The 16,823-nt window shown below is 33.7% G+C and overlaps 1 protein-coding gene across 2 annotated transcripts in view; it reads right to left on the minus strand.

Annotated features, from left to right (window-relative positions):
* Window positions 1-3,075: 3,075 nt before the first annotated feature.
* Window positions 3,076-16,823, minus strand: part of RTKN2 (rhotekin 2) — a 69,182-nt gene continuing 55,434 nt past the window's right edge. For both annotated transcript variants that reach the window (XM_070432817.1, XM_070432818.1), the window contains 3 exons: window positions 14,817-14,979; window positions 9,131-9,238; window positions 3,076-7,879 (listed from right to left, as the gene is read on the minus strand). In XM_070432817.1, coding sequence (XP_070288918.1) covers window positions 7,344-7,879; window positions 9,131-9,238; window positions 14,817-14,979 — 807 coding nt within the window. In that variant the 3' untranslated portion in view covers window positions 3,076-7,343. The remainder of the gene's footprint in view (window positions 7,880-9,130; window positions 9,239-14,816; window positions 14,980-16,823) is intronic.

Raw genomic sequence — 16,823 nt, forward strand, 5'->3', positions numbered from 1 at the left:
TCAAAGCCTTGGGATTGGATGCATGTAAATTAGGTTTGCTCTGGGCCCCTGAATGTTTCCTCCCTGCAATCTGTTCACCCTTCTGTGTCACTCATTCTTCACACCCTTTAGGCCTTTCCTTCCCTCTTGCTGACTAGAAAGAGAATTTGATAAACTCAGTCATGCCAAGATGTCCCAGGTGGAAGCAATTTAATATGCCACCTCTCCTTGCAAAAAGGCTGGCAGGTAAGAAAAATCAAGTCAGTGGTGTCATATTAGTGGCCTGGATACATGTGAGAAGTTTTTTTCTCTGCTTAAATTAAAAAAAATAAAATAAAATAAAGCCAGGGAAGCTTGATCCTCTCATCACCTTTATGTTGACAAAACATGACTTAACAATTGGCCCCTGCTCTCCATGAACTTCCTGTGTAGCTGTGGCATTTATAGGCTACTTTTTTCCTTGTTCTAGAGACAATTTAATGATGAACATGCTCCCCAATACTAATTATAACTACTCAGTCCTTACTGCACTAACAGAGACTAAGTCAAATGTGATCTGGATGTACGAAGCCCATACTGCAGATTTCTCAGCTAGCAAATAAAAGGCAGACATTTTCGCCTGACATTCAAGGCCTCCCAGGATCTGACACCGCCTGCCTATTCAATCTAGTTTCTCAACCAAATGCAGCTATACTATTTCAAGCCCTTGGCATACCCTATATTTCCATGCTTTTAAAAGGTATCTATTGCAATGGAAACAAATTGCCCCAAACTTACTGATTAAAACAATAAACATTTTCTTATTATCAGTTTCTGTGGGATAAGAATTTAGAAGACCCTTAGCTGGGTGAAATGGTAATTGTTATAATACTATCTGATGGGGTTAAAACATAAAACAGATAAATCTGGAGCTGTTCTAGCTGAATTAGGAGAGAGCCAGAGGATCACTCCGTTGACATCACTGCCACTGGTTGCCACCTCTAAGGGCATTAACTCAGGACCCTGGAGATAAACACCAGCCATTCTAGTGGTTTTACTGATCAGGAAGTTGTACAGGTGAGTAAGTATCTTACCCAAGGCAACTTGGCTAGTTAATGATAACCAGGACTAGAATCCATTTCCCTCAACTCATAAGCTTATGTTCACTGATGGTAGATATTGTTTTACAGATATATTTGTCAGATATATGGGAGGCAAGGTCAAGCAGTAATTTATCTCAATATTTTGGAATATGGTTGATCTCACCAATTAGAATGTGAATGTCTCAAGAAAAAGTATCATTTTCAATTTTATAAACTCCAGTAGTGCCTAACACAGGGATACTAAGTATTTGGACACATTTTTAGTTCTCTCTTAAACTTGTATGCATTCTAAGTCCAATATACTCACATCAAGCAAAAAAATGAAATGGGGCAGGGACTATGAGTTCTTTTAAATCTATAATAATAAAAGACTACAGGTTTAAAAGTGTAATATGCTAATTAGACTGGACAACCTTCTGGACAAAGCCAGGGCTGTGAGGGAAGCCTGGGTCCTGGGTGCCAGAGGGAAGCAGTGCAAGCAGCAGGGGGAAGGAAGCCCTATTATAGCATGAATTTCGTGCATTGGGCCTCTAGTAAATATATATTTGCATGTGCATGCATAAGCATTTACACCATGGAATACTATTTGGCTATAAAAAAGAAGGGAGTCTTATCCTTTGCAATAGTATGGATGGACCTGGAGAGTATTATGCTAAATGAAATAAACCAGTTAGAAAAAGACAAGGACCTAATGATTTCACTTATATGTGGAGTCTAATAAATAAAATAAAATAAAATAAAAAAATAACAAACTCACAGAGACAGAAAACAGATTGACAGCTGTTAGAGGGGAGGGGTTTGGGGGGTTAGGTGAAAAAGATGAAGGAATTTAGAAAAAACAAACTCAGATACAGAAAACAGTATGGTGATTACCAGAGAGAAAGGGTGGGAGACAGAGAAGAGGATAAAGGGGGAATAAATGGTGACAGAAGATTTGACTTGGGATGGCAATACACTATACAGATGATGTATTATGGAGTTGTACACTTGGAACCTACATACTTTTGCTAACCAATGTCACCCCAATAAATCCAATCTATACTAATAAAAGGGTAATATGCTAATTAGACTGGGCATCTTCCAGACATCCTTCTGGACAAAGCCACGGTGGCAGGGGCTGAGGCAGAGGCGGTTAGGGGGCAACCAGGCCAGCAGGGGAGCAGTTAGGGAGCAACCAGGCCGGCAGGGGGGCAGTTAGGGAGCAGCCAGGCTGGCAAGCAGAGGCAGTTAGGGGCGATGAGGCAGGCAGGCAGGCGAGCAGTTAGGAGCCAGCAGTCCCAGATTGTGAGGGGGATGTTCGACTGCTGGTCTAAGGCCCTGTGGGATCGGGCCTAAACCAGTAGTTGGACATCCCCCGAGGGGTCCTGGATTATGAGAGGGTGTAGGCCAGGCTGAGGGACCACTCCCCCTGCACTAATTTTGTGCACTGGGCCTCTAGTTAAAATATAAAAAAAGAGATTATCATATCTCTCAAAGCAAATGGATGTAATTTTAAACAATTTCCAGCAAGATTTGGAATGATTTTGCCTCATTTTTTAATTATCAAGTATGCCGGATTGGTATTTTTCCTATATTCAGATAAATAGAAATGTTTGTTAATATTTCTGTAATAGTTCAACTTGTTAATTAAATCTTAAGGTACTTTGTTTATCCGAGCACACTGATTAGCAGGCCTCTCTTCTTAGAGAAAGAGAAGTTTTTTCCAAAAATTAAGTTTTAAATATTTCTGGTTCCACTACAGGTTTAGAGATAAAATGTTGAAGTAATATCATTGAGCCAGGATTGTTCACTTCTCTCCCCCTCCCCTGAGGTTCTCAAGGGGAGTAAATTAAGTGCTCAAAGAAGTGCATTAAAATAAGGAGTCTCCTTGTGGCTAAGAGTGCCTGAGAATCCCATGTCCCTAATTTTTTATCAGAGTGACTTATGCCCTGGGGAACTTCTCCATCACTACAACTAAGGTTACATCAATGGATTTTTAAAAGAGTACACTGTAAGAGGGATTACATACAAACATTTTATTAAATGTTAGTTATATCAACCAAAGCTATCAAATATTAATCTCATAATAATTAGCACCAGCTACTGGATATGTCTTTGTTTAATTAAACTGACTTGACAAAACTATTTACTTCTATCAGACTAGCCCAGGGCGGGTACCTATGAAAAGAAGCTAGAAAATATCTTCATTGTTTCCTTACCAGTGTTTGGTATTTTAAATATATATATATATATATATATATATATATATATATATATATACTCCGTGATATAATATTTTTTAATCCAGAAGCTTGATCCACATTTAATTAAAAAATAAGAGATACAATGTCAATTATACAAGTATGTCACAGAAAATTACACACCTTACCATTAAAAAAAAAAATCTTATCCTTTAAAAACTCAAACATCTTTTCTAATAACTAAGACCATGTACAATTCAGTATAAACCATTTTTCATACAACTATTATTAACAATGAAGCAGTTACACATAAACATGTAAACATTTAAAAACTGAACTGTCTTTGAAATGTAAGTACAGCAAGTCAACTCCATCTGCATTATAGTTTAAGATAAATAGAACACTGAAGAAAACTACTAGGATATAAATGGTGATCAGTTTAATAACTGCTCAATAATTCACTCTTTAAAAAACAATGAGTTTTGATAAATTCTGACCCTTAGGAGCAGACATTTTTCCTGACAACACCCTTCTCTTTTTTGTTCATGGTATAGCACTTTATATGGTAAGGTTGTTCCTCACTCATGGCAACACAGGTGGTTATAGTCAAATGGCATTTGACATAAATTGATACAAACTGCCCTACAATTTCATTTTGTGTTGAATTAATTAACTTCTTGATAGGCGGCTAAGGTGCTTAACATAAGCCTAAAGAAATATCTCACACATGAAATGTCTCTAAATAAGGGGCCTCCATTCTTAATAAGTAGTGCCAGGTAAGCCCTAGCCAGTTTGGCTCAGTGGACAGAGTGTTGGCCCTTGGACTCAAGGGTCCAGGTTCGATTCTGGTCAAGGTCACATTATCTAGTTTGCAGGTTGGTCAGGGCACCTGTGGGAGGCAACCAATGAATGGCTCTCTCTCACAATGATGTTTCTCTGTCTTTCCCCCTTCCTTCCACTCTCTCTAAAATAAAAAAATATATATAGTACCAGGTAAAATACAGTTTGTAGGATCCTAAAGGGTAAAGATAAAGCATTTATAATAAATGGATTTAGTTTTCAACGTATATGCACATCTATTTAAAAGAAGTCAGGGGGCACTGCAGACAGTTGAGGAAGATTTAATAAAACCCACTAAAAGTTGGCATGCCTGACATTTTGAAAAACTGTTTACCTAAGGAGGTGTGTGTTTGTAATAAAACGTCTTTGTTGTCCTTTGCATAAAAGTTCCCACTTTGCAGCAATTAAAAATACTATCTTAATGCTGTTGTAATTTATATCCCAGAGCTTGAGATGTAAATGTAATTTTCTAAGATATTATCTTCAGATCATCAGAATTATCGTATCATAAAGTGTCTATTTCGTTTCTCCAATTATTTTATCAAGATATGACAGCTAACCCTTTGTTTCAAGTTTATAGCCTTCATATACCAAGAAACAAATTAAAAAGACAAATAAGGAAAGTGAAAAGCCACCTCATAAAAAGCTGAAATGTCTTTTATTATATGGCATATTTTTCTCTGTCATAAACTTCCAGTTTAGGAAATGAGGAAACAAGTACTTCTTTTTTTTAAATCCTTACCCGAGGATATTTTTTCCATTGATTTTTAGAGAGTAGAAGAGAGAAAGACAGAGAGAAATATCAATGTGAGAGAAACACATTGATTGGCTGCACCCTGACCAGAGGCCCAGGCCTGGGAGGAGCCTGCAAGGAAGGTATGTGCCCTTGACCAGAATCAACCCAGGATCCTTCAGTCAGCAAGGCGATGCTCTATCCACTGAGCCAAATCAGTGAGGGCACAAATACTTCTTTTGATGAACTCCTTAGCAAAGTGTTTAACTCAGTATTTTTAGAGCTGTTTTTGTTTTTGTTTTTTGCTGTGAGAGGAAGGGAGGGAGGAGAAAAGGAGGGAGAGAAGAGATCCAACTTTGTATTACACCTTTGGGGAAAACTGAACTAACATTTAATGAGAACAATGTCAAAGGAAGTGCAGCTGAAGACTTCAGCCCAATTTCAACAGCTTTCTAACATGGGCCCCTAGAAACAGCTTGAATGATTTTGGCGGGGGAGGGAGGCCTTGGTCAGGTTTCACCTAAATTGTTCTAGGAAGAAGGACTTCAGCCTTGCTTCAAAGAGCCCCACTGAGGGAACAACTGCTAGGTAATTTCTTTATGAATAAATTCTGTTTCCTGTACAACTTAAAGCCTTCTTGATATAATATGCATGAAGAGAAATGACAAGAATATAACTTGGAAGTTTTAACTCTGGTTTGTTATAAAGAAGGCTTTTTAGATACCAGTTTCAGGAACAATTTTGCCTTACAGCACCTTCTAGCTCAGTAATTTAGTGGCAATGAGTCACAAATGCTGTTAAAAACAGCAGTGAGGTTAAAAAAAAATTAAAATAATAAAATCCTTTAGATTTTTAATATGCCATTTGCTAAACTGGCAATCACAACAGAAATTTACAAGAGCCTTCTAATTAGAAAAAATAAATTAATCCTATCTTCTTAGGTGTTTATACATGTGCTTGTCTCTAAATTCCAGACAAGCATATAGGGCTTCCTTCTCATCAAATACTAGGTCTATGCTGATGTCGCCAGTCACAAGAGACCTTTTGTATCCTTGCTCCCTCGAGTCCCAATTCTTACTAGAATCCTGAGCAAACACAAAAGTAACCTGGCAGTTACATCATTCTATATAAATGAAAAAGACTTTGCTATCTAAAAATAATGAAAGGCTCCATTTAAATTAATGTTATTTTTGTCAAGTGTTCATTTTACTTTGTAATAATGTAGTGCTGATCCAAATAGAGTTCTTATGGGCTTTAAAATTATCTCTAGGGATTATACTTAGGGCAGTAATTTAATTCTTATTTCTTACAATGACATTTAGGGTTCACTGTGATTTGAGATTTTTAGTGCTACTGCTGACACCTTATGGAAACTGTTTTATTTGGAAATTCTGATTAGATTCTGTTCAGCTCTTGTTTACAAGAAGTATTAATATAAAAATGGATTTTTTTTTTGTTCCTGTAAGGTACTTAATCTCTTGCTATTTATTCTTCACTTATGAAACAGATTTCATAATTCTGTTTGGGTCACTATGATTGGTTGCTATGGAGATTACCTCCTATGGAAATGATTCTGATGTCTTTATTGTAAGAATACGACTTTTAATGAATAATATCAATAGCAGATATCAAACCTTACTAGAAGAAGGAAATCTAATTAAAAATTTTAAAAGGGGGATTAATTCTGAAAGTTATTATCATGGCCCACTTTTCTGATATTTTTTAATTGACCACCTGCTTTTTAAAGTATTAAATTTATTTTAAGATGTTAATCAGCTACTCACATCCCTAAATTCCTATGTCACAATGAAAATTAGCACCATGCATAGAAAAATGGAAGTAAAAAACATTTCATCTACCTTTTCTCTAAACTAATAAATGTGCTTCACTATGAGAGTTAATGTCTCCAGGATTTCAGGGCTCATCAAGGAGCACATTACAAATTCCCTTTAAAGATGAAGAATTTAATATCCCAAAATTTATCCCAGGAATTTAAAAGGTCAGTGAGTTAACTAGTGAGTTAAACAATAGATGAGAGCCAGTGAACCATTAGATGAGAATTCCAGAATGCTAAGAAGAAATTTTCTTGGGTGGATTCTATAATTTGTGGTTTGAATAAAACTTTTGAAAAATTCCATTAGTATTAAAATTCTCATAATGAGAATATGGTTCATATTTAACCATTTTAAATTACTAGACAGTCTCTCCCCAAAGAAAATTTAATGCTTTCTTCTGCCTAGTTCTTGTTCACTGCCTGGTATTAATTTAGGAATAAATTAACCCTTCCAACAATTAGGATATTGTCTAGAGAGTGCCTCTTGCATTCTGCTGGGGAAATCACTTATATTCTCAAAATCAGAATAAAAGAGAAGTGCATTTCTTCATTATAAAACATTTTTATACCTAATAGCTTATTCATTATTGATTTAAACCACCATCTTAATTACCTACATAATTTCCATCTACAGCGCTTCTGAATCAAACCTCACAGTTACACATTTTGTTAATGTTTTATACATTAAGGGTTTTCTATACTTGTGCCTGCAACCAGGATCTAGGGTCCAAAATGTCTTTGATAGATTTCTGCCTTGGAGTTGGCACTGGCTTTGCTTCAAAACTGGGCCTAGTGTCTGCGTTTTCACCATCAGTTAAACTATTTTTCCAGGCGGGAAGGAGTTTTCGAGGAGCAGCCATTGGTTTCTGTAGGTGATGCACTAGGGTTGACGATTTGGTATCCAAAGACGAGGTCTGAGATACACATGTTTTCCCCCCATTTTCCTTAACCAATAGATCTGTGTTGCTCTGTGTTTTTAAGCTGAATGGAGCTTTATCAGGAGGAGGAAGGGGAGCCCGTCTCTTTTTCCGTTTTCCATCAGGTAACTGCTTGCTTGCAGGAGATAATATCTCTTTCTGGATGACCACCTGATGGTTACCATCAAAGAGTGCGGCCCAAGGAGGTGGTGAGAGTTCTTCATGCTGACCAATAAGGAACTCTCCATTTGTCTCTTCAATTTTTTTTTGTATTATGTCAGTTAAACTTTCAAGTTTTATAGGTGAATCAATGCCTGTAACAATTTTAAGAAAAAATACATGGGAAAAATTCAAAACAGATACTTATAACTGATTAAGTTATTTTCCAAACCAATATGCTACCTATAACAGCCATCAAAAACAGACTAGGATAGCAAGTGGTTTTTAAAGAATCATTAACTTGTAAAAAGCCATATCAACAGAACCAAATGGGAGATCACACACTATGCACTGCACACACATGTGCATACATGTACACACGTATATGTATATGCATACATAAATACATGTATTCCTAAGTAAATGAGTAATGTTCAGCTTACAAAGGAATAGAATTACATCAGAATTTTTTTCAATTACTTTCCTGAATTTAAAATCTATTCTGACTTCTAGGTAATAGTGGTTTTCATTTTTATAAAAGCCTGATATGTAAACTGGGACAAACACAATGGAGTCTTTCCCGTAGACCAGCAGGTCTCTTTAATAGGGTAAAAATCCAAGACCAAAAACCCAGAGAAAGAGTGAAGCCCTGATACCATTTTGGTGATAAGAATAGTGGGTGAAATTTTCCCTGATTAATAAAGAAGAAAAAACAAACAAACAAAAACAAAACAATACAAAACCAAAAAAAAAACACAGAGATAAATGTGTAAACTTAAATGTATCATTTGTAATCTAACATTTTCAGGTACATGTGAGTGCAGGGACATTGGGGACAAAAAAAACTAGAATTTAATCTTGACTTGTGCTTATTCACAACACTGTTCACCGAGGCAATCCTACAAAGATAATATCCTTCAAAGTATGAGAAAATGAAATACTATTGAGTCTAAAAATTTTTAATTTTCCAAAGCATTAAACTTCACCAATTTTTTTTGCCCGACACAAAAGCTTCCATTTATTAATATTCATTTATCAACACTACTTTAAAACAAATGTAATACAAAAAATTACTAAACATTATTATATTTCACAATCTGCAATTTTACATTTTCAGAATTTTTATCAGCTACTCAGCTAACATTTATTTTAGTGCACCTTCATCCCATTTGAAACCTTAACATTTGTTTGTTAAGCATTCAAACTACAAAAAATGTGTATTCATTAATTTTGTATTAATTCATCTATTAAACATGAGTTCTTCAGTCTATAATCATAGTCTTTTTCATTCATTTTCATTGTGTCCTGAAAAATTTAGCATTTTAATATCAATAGAATAAGCTGCTTGAATATGGACAATGTTGTTTTTGTTAGCCTGCAGCTTAGAAAAGACAATCCCCACTTACTCATATCATGGTAGACTGAGGTTGCCTCTTTTGTCAAGAACAAAGGTGGTTTCCGTGGTGACATAATCTCAATTTTCATAAGTTTTTCACAACAATGCTTCCATTGGCCTAAGAAAGACAGAAAAGGCAGGCTAGTTTAAAGTATAAATGTGAAGTAGTATATTTCATTTTTAATAGATATCAACACATTTTTTGCTTTGAAAATAAAGCATTATCTTAAGAAAGCCACAAAAATACAGTATTATGTATATTTTAAAGTCCAAGTCTAGGCATAAAAGTTACCTATTTTACAAATAAAATTCTATGCACAGATATTAAGCTTAAGATCTCTAGGCTATTAAATACTGCACTACTTCACTAAATGGTCAATAACTAAAATTTCTATGTATGGCAAAAGTTTGTACAAATTCTTTTCTTTTAAAAATTAAATAAAAATGTCCAGTAATTAAGACAATTTAAAGATAAAAAATCAAATGAAATACAGTTCTAGGAGGAAGTAGGAAAAAAGGAATAGTGGTTCACAAAAATGATCTCAACTTTGAGAATTCTAATTAAATAAAAATTGGTTATTTAACAATTACCTCTTCAAGGTGATTATTGTGCTTTTAAAAAATCATGCAACTCTAGAAAAACAATGAATTTTCATTTAAGTAAAAGGTATACAAAAGCCTATTACTATAAAAACAGAACACTCAAAATTCTAACAGAATCTAATTTATTGAATAATTTAAAAAAAACCCACACACCTCTTGAATAAGTTATTTCAAATTAAATTAAACTTTAAAAGTGTGGACAACAATTTTTCTTTTATTGCATTTTACTATTTTCATTTTAAAATAAAATTCTCAGATTTATTTCTTCTGAGTGAATATAAAAACCCTTAAGCTTTATATATTTATTGTGCACCTGCAAGTTGAATAACAACTGTGTAAGAAACTATGTGTCTATATATTCGTATTATACAAGTTTAAGTTATTGAGGTTCACCATTCTTAAAATCTTACATCAGTAGAAAAGTAAATGTAATACACATGTGCCTTTTTAGACTGATTTATGATCTGTATTTCTTTTCCTTTTAATATATCCTCAATCTCCATATTCAATACCCATCTGAGTTATTTTCCATGGCTTAAAAACTAAAGACATTTCATGTTTAGTCAAATTAGATATTCATTTCTGTTGTTTTAAGTCTGTCATAGCAATATGGTAATATATGCATAAATTTTAAATCCATCACCTTAAATAGTTAAGCAACATGAAAACCTTTCAGTATGTTTTATTATAACGCTAAATACAGAATATCATAAAAATTTCAAAATAACTCACATAGCAACTCATAAAGGGAATAAAATCTTGAGTTGAGGCTTCAAAGGTTGCCCTGCAGAATTTAAATCTAGTAGGATCTGAGATCTGATAACTTATTCCTCCCCTCCACTTCCTTTTTTAGATAAATATATAAAAGCCAGCTTTCCTTCTTGAGGGCAGGAAAAAAGGCCATATCTAATGGAAAAATAATGAAACACTTTAAACTAGCAAACATTTCTCTGTCAAATCTTACACAAATTATAAAGTGCAGTATTTTCTCTATATTGATAGATGAAAGCTTTTGATGATTAAACTGGTAGCAGAATACTAATCATGCTGAAAATTGGAATATAAAGCCACATTATCCCATGTGTTACTGAAGTCTGAGGTACAAAAAGGTGGTATGTTCACTGGTCAAGACTTTACAACTGAAACATTTACCAGTGAAAAAATTAGTATGCACAGTTACACATGCTGCCAATATGCTAACACAAAAATAAAGACCCAGTATAAAATATTAAATGCATATTTTATGCACATAAAATCTGTATATTGAAGATGTTTCCCACAATATTTATTGTTATAATATTCCCAAAGTAATCTGTTATGTTAAGCTGCTTATGTAACTCAATATTCATATTATTAAATATTAAAAAAATTATTTTTGGCCCACCATTCCTAGCTCTACCCTTTTTGATCATCCAAGACAAGTAGCATTCCTCTTTTACATGTTTGTTAGCTTTCAAATATTAAAAATGAACTATTACACATAATAGCTATGCATAGTACCAGGGGGGTACTGGAAATATCTGGGGAAGCACTTTGTAAAGTGTATGGTTGTCTGACTACTGTTCTGTATACCTGAAACTAATACAAAATAATACTAAATGTAAACTATAATTTTAAAAATGATTAAAATAATTATATGGGAAAAGAATTTAAAATTAACTATTCCATCCCCTTTGCCTCCCAACCTCCACTCAAGAGTGTTCTACAGGCTAAACAGAACTAGTTCCATTAATGTTTCCTTATGATTTCTAATATCTTACTCTTCTAATTTTCTATTCTTAAATGGAGTCAAATTATTGAAAATGGCTCTAAATGTTAAATTACTCTTTATTTTGCCCTGGATATCTATTCTCTACTTTGTTCTACACATCATTATTTCTCCTACAATCACAAGAGGCTACATTTACCAGTAAGAAGGTAAAAATTTTAAAGTTCAAGTCAATCTTTAGGATAGTATAAACACTTCCATCTTTGCTTCCTTTCTCTATACACAATGAATTCTAAAGTACAAATGTAATATAATTTATACTTTAAAAATCAGATAGATTGGCAGATTTTACCCCTCAAATATTAAGTACTAAAGAAATAGCCAGACCTGAGAACCTTGCTGTCATCACTTTCTTGTTACTTTGAGAGTACAAAAACGCCAGGAGATTCTTATCCCTCTAATTTTTAGCATGATAAATTATTTTACCCTATCTGGAGAATGAAAACATGAGATCATCTAGTAGAAGTTGATATCCAAACTATATAATATCCTGGAATTTTTACTTTCTTTTTTTTTTTTTTTTTACCTTTTCTCCCTGTTTTTATGTATATAAAAATTATAAAATACCAGAATTATTTTCTAAAAATTACAGTGTTTTGTAAGACAGATTCTCTAAATTACAGCATTTAGGGAAGCAGTTAAAATTTTAGCTGTGATTAGCAAACAAAAAGAAGTTGTTGTTCTTTAGGCAATACACCTACGATAGCTGAAATTTTAAAAGAAAGAAATGTGATGCATGCTGATAAGCATGGAACAAATATTTAAACATCTACTAAATGCTGAGGGATAGTACTTAAGGAAAAACAAGTCCTAAAGAATCCAAGGCCATGAAGAAGTCCTCCCTCTGATTCCCTGTGGCAAACTAGAAACCTCTTCAGACTCAATTTTCTCATCTTTAGAGCAGAGGGAAATAATTTCTACATCACTGAGATGTTATGAGAAATAAATGAAGCCATATGGTATGTGGAAGGTAATCAAATTTAGTTCTCCTTTTGCCTCCTTCCTAGCCATTGCTACAGTACTTGACCAGGCCATGGATCACAGTAGGCTTATAAAACTTAATCTAAGGACTGCAGATATTAACTCTTTTATGGAGTTCCCCCAAAGAGCCTGGAAGAAGTCCTAAAATGTCTCTAAGTATGATTTCTAGGAAGTAACTACAATTGTTTGCAAATAGCTCTACTTTGTAATTCTACAGAAAAGCATTCTAAAGATGTAAAATACTGGTTGAATCTAACTGTAGGCTTAATTTGATTAGAAACAGCCATTATCAATAGTCTACATTTTCAATATCCAATTTCAGTATTTTCCTGCTGATAAAATTCCTCATGAAATTGAGACAATTAGAGCCTCACATATTTTATATAGTGGTACTCTATTACATTACTATAGCATTGTTTTATAATCCATGCCATTGAACTGTATTATTGAAACTGAAAAACAATATCTACGATTTAAAAAAAAAAATCTCTTTGGATGATGTCCAAGATGATATTATAAGAAATCTGGAGTTAACAGGAGGTTACAGGAAAATGAGTCTTCTAAACATTTCAATATTTTAGGATCATCACTATCTTAGAGAAGTTTTTTATTCCTCAGATGGCTTATCAACATGAATGGATCTTGAGAATATCATGCTAAGTGAAGTAAGTCAGAAAAAGTTAAGAACCATATTGATTTCACTCACATGTGGGATTAAAATTGAAAGCAAAAAATGTATCCTGGACTGGGGGAGAGGGAGGCTCAGTTGGTTGAGCGTTGTCTCATACATGAAATAGTAGAGGGTTCAATTCCAGTCAGGGCACACACATAGCCAGGTTGTGGGTTCAGGGCACACACATGATCAGGGTGTGTATAGAAGGCAACCCATCGATGTTTCTCTCTCACATCGATCTTTCCCTCTCTCGCTCTTCTCTCTCTTCTCCCCTCCTCTCAAGAATAAAGGAAAAAAATCATATTTAACCCTTTGCGGTCGTATTAAATTTGGACATGGGTGTCGTACTGGTCGGAATTAGTTTCCATTGAAAGAGCAGTGATACATAACATGCAAGATTATGAAGGATAAACAAGATTTATTAATTCTTTTTTGGAACTACGTCACTACTAGTAGAATCACTACAAACGTTATCACTTTCTACGTCAGAGTCAGTATTCAAGGTGCCAAAATAAAACTCTTCATCGTTACTTTCAGATTCGCAGTACACTTCTTTCGGTTACTTTCTTTTTGCCATTTTGGAGTATTATTTTGAAATATCTTAACAAGCGAGAATGCCTAATTACAGTTAAATGTAATTTGCAAAGCTTTATTTGAAATTCTGCGAAGTATCTCCGAAGCTTGTCGATTTCTTCCCTCTCAAAAGGCGACTGACTCGCCGGTGTTTTGCATGGCAAGTGTGGAACGACCGCGTTTGTTTATATTGAGTTTCGATATCTCCGATTTGTCGGGGCAATGTTTTGGTTCGTGACAAGGTCGCTTAGACACTTAAGAGCTTTCAGAGAAATTATGAACGGATACATGAATGAATAGCGTTAAGATTCGTACGGTTCCTTGCTGTGGTGGCTGAGAGCAGACATACGACCGGAACGGTAAAAAAGCTTTGGTGGCTGAGAGTAGACAAACGACAGCAAAGGGTTAAAATGTTAAAAAAAAAAAAAAAGGACAAACAAGAAAGACAACAACTCAGACACAAACATCAGTATGTTGGTTACCAGTGGGAAAAGAAGTGGGTGGGTAGTAAAGGGTAAAGGGAGCCATATATATGGTGATGGAAGAAGACTTGACTTTGGGTGGTGGGCACACAATGCAATATACAGATGATGTATCACTTGAAACCTATATAATTGTATTCATCAATGAAAACAAAATGTATTTGTATAGAAGTATCTCTTCAATGAAAATCATCTAGTTCCCACTTTCTAAAATATGAAATTGTCTTAACATGAAAAAAAATGTCAGAATGTCTTCAGTGCATAGTGTGACTTCATTCTTGTAAGAAACTATTTAAAATCATCATTTGTATTCATTAAGTTGAGTTTTGAATATTTTAATAATTAATATATCATAGATTTCTTTAAAAAAGTAAAAGGTAGGAATACTAGATTCAAAGGTACACTGTTACTATACTAGTCAGTCAGGCACTGGGGAAAGGTTAAGAGAAAAAAGCATCATTGTACTGGTGATATACTACCATATTATTTAAGAACATAAAAATTTCTTGATACAAACTATAAGGTTATAATATGTATAATTTCAATATTTATATTGCTGTATGTATCCTTTCAGGATATATGAATATACTACCAGAACATCCAAACATCTACTTACTAAGATCAAAGAAATGCTGCCAGAAGGCTTCCATCCACTTCTGAAGATCTTCTTTATTGTCAGCTGCAAAAATATGAGCTACAGCCTGTCCAGAAACAGGGTTGGTGACAGAGAAATTATAGACTCTTTTCTTGGTATTCTCCATTGCCCGAATTCTGGTCTCCTAAAAATTAAGAAAAAATTGGTGTTTTACAAGAGAATATTTTTGTGATGATCAAATAAATGTTTTATTGCTTAACAACTGTATTTACACCAAATGCAATTATAATCTTATTGCCAATCATTTAAAATATGTAAATTTGAGAATTTTCAATATTAAAATTCAAATATAGAGGATTTATAAAAAAGCTTTATGAGAAATACTAAGTAATGTTTCAAAGTATGCTACATATGGCACTTAGATTACATGAGATTAAAACAAATACTATTTTGCTATCTCAGTTTAAGTAGGAGTTTGCTATCTTTTATATACATCTTAAAATCTGCAATGAAATAAGTACAGTATGTCATAATGGTAATGTGAATTATATTAAATATATTTTCAACAGCAAGAGAATCAGTAAAGTATGTTTCTTATTCGACTATTCATGCATAATATATAGTGTTATCAGTCAAAGCAATAAAACCATAACTTAGTGTTTACTGTACCCAAACAGTTAGGTTTTCCCCATTAACATTGATTTCATATGTAGCATTCATTTATAAACCTCATAGTCAAAGATCCATAAAGTAATATCATTCTCATAATTATAAAAATTATTTTTCAAATGTTAAATGCAAGACTCTAGAACAAAGGCAATGATTTCATTCATTTGATAGCCTAAACTGGTTTTCTGAGTGTTACTATGTATGACATTGTGGTGATGTTTATTCTGTTTACATATAGAAGAGATAAGTCTATTCCCAAGTCATATACAGGCATTGCCATGCCACATGACAAGCTTGAAACTACATGTAGTTTCCAAGGAATCTTAGTGGGTAACGTCTGGAATAGAACAATCTATTATGCAAAGATCGGGATTTGGCTGCCTACGCATATCCATTAGAAATATATGTGCGCCACATATGTAAGGTTTTCTTCTAATCACATTTAATAAGAGAAATTTGGTGAAAACAATTATGTAATAATTATTAAATTATTTTAAAGTAGTGTATTTTATGTAACCCAGCATATCCAGAATACTAACATATAATAGATAAAATATTTTTTGAAATATTTTAGATTCATTGTTCATGCTAAGTCTCCAAACTCTAGTCTATCTTACAGAACATCTCAATTTGGACAGCCACACTTTAAGAGCCTAACAGCTACTGATGGCTGGTGGTTACTCTATCGGGTAAAGCAGTTCTACAGGAATGTGGTTAAGCCTACCGGAATGTGTGCAGAAGAATATTTGGCTGGCAGTTATAAAAGCTGGTTAAGAATGAGAAGAAATTCTTCACTTTGATAGTATAGAGTGAAGAGAGACTGTAAAGTCACACCAAAACCAACACACTCATATAATAATGTCGATGTGGAAATTATGGAAGTAGCAGAGTTAGGAAAAAAAAAATCTATCCATCCCTGAAATATGGGTATATACATGCAGTGAACACTACATACTACATAAGTTCTTTCCTGAAGGAATTCTTATTAAAAAATCACAAGAGGAAAAATGTATGCTATATAAAGTAGCAACATAACTTGAAAAATCTGGAGCATCACAAATATCATTTAAAAAATGTACGAATGTGAGTTCAGAGAATTGTAATGGAATTATGACCAGCATTTTAATTTTACCATAACAGGTATTTTTATACTCCTACGCATTGGTAATAAATGTTGAGATTTAAATCTTTTTAAGTAGTTATTTATAAATATAAAAAAAATGCTGCCCCAAATGGCATCCTTGGAGCCTGAATGCATGTACTCAGTCTTTTTAAGTATAAAGCTTATTATCATTAGAAGAGAATGACTTAGCTCTAGAAAGAATCTTTAATATGATTCTTTATCAGATTAACTGAATG

Source organism: Myotis yumanensis, unplaced genomic scaffold, assembly GCF_028538775.1.
Source record: "Myotis yumanensis isolate MYYU_CA2020_CCGP unplaced genomic scaffold, mMyoYum1.0.hap1 SCAF_13, whole genome shotgun sequence".
In the NCBI taxonomy this organism is placed as follows: Eukaryota; Metazoa; Chordata; class Mammalia; order Chiroptera; family Vespertilionidae; genus Myotis; species Myotis yumanensis.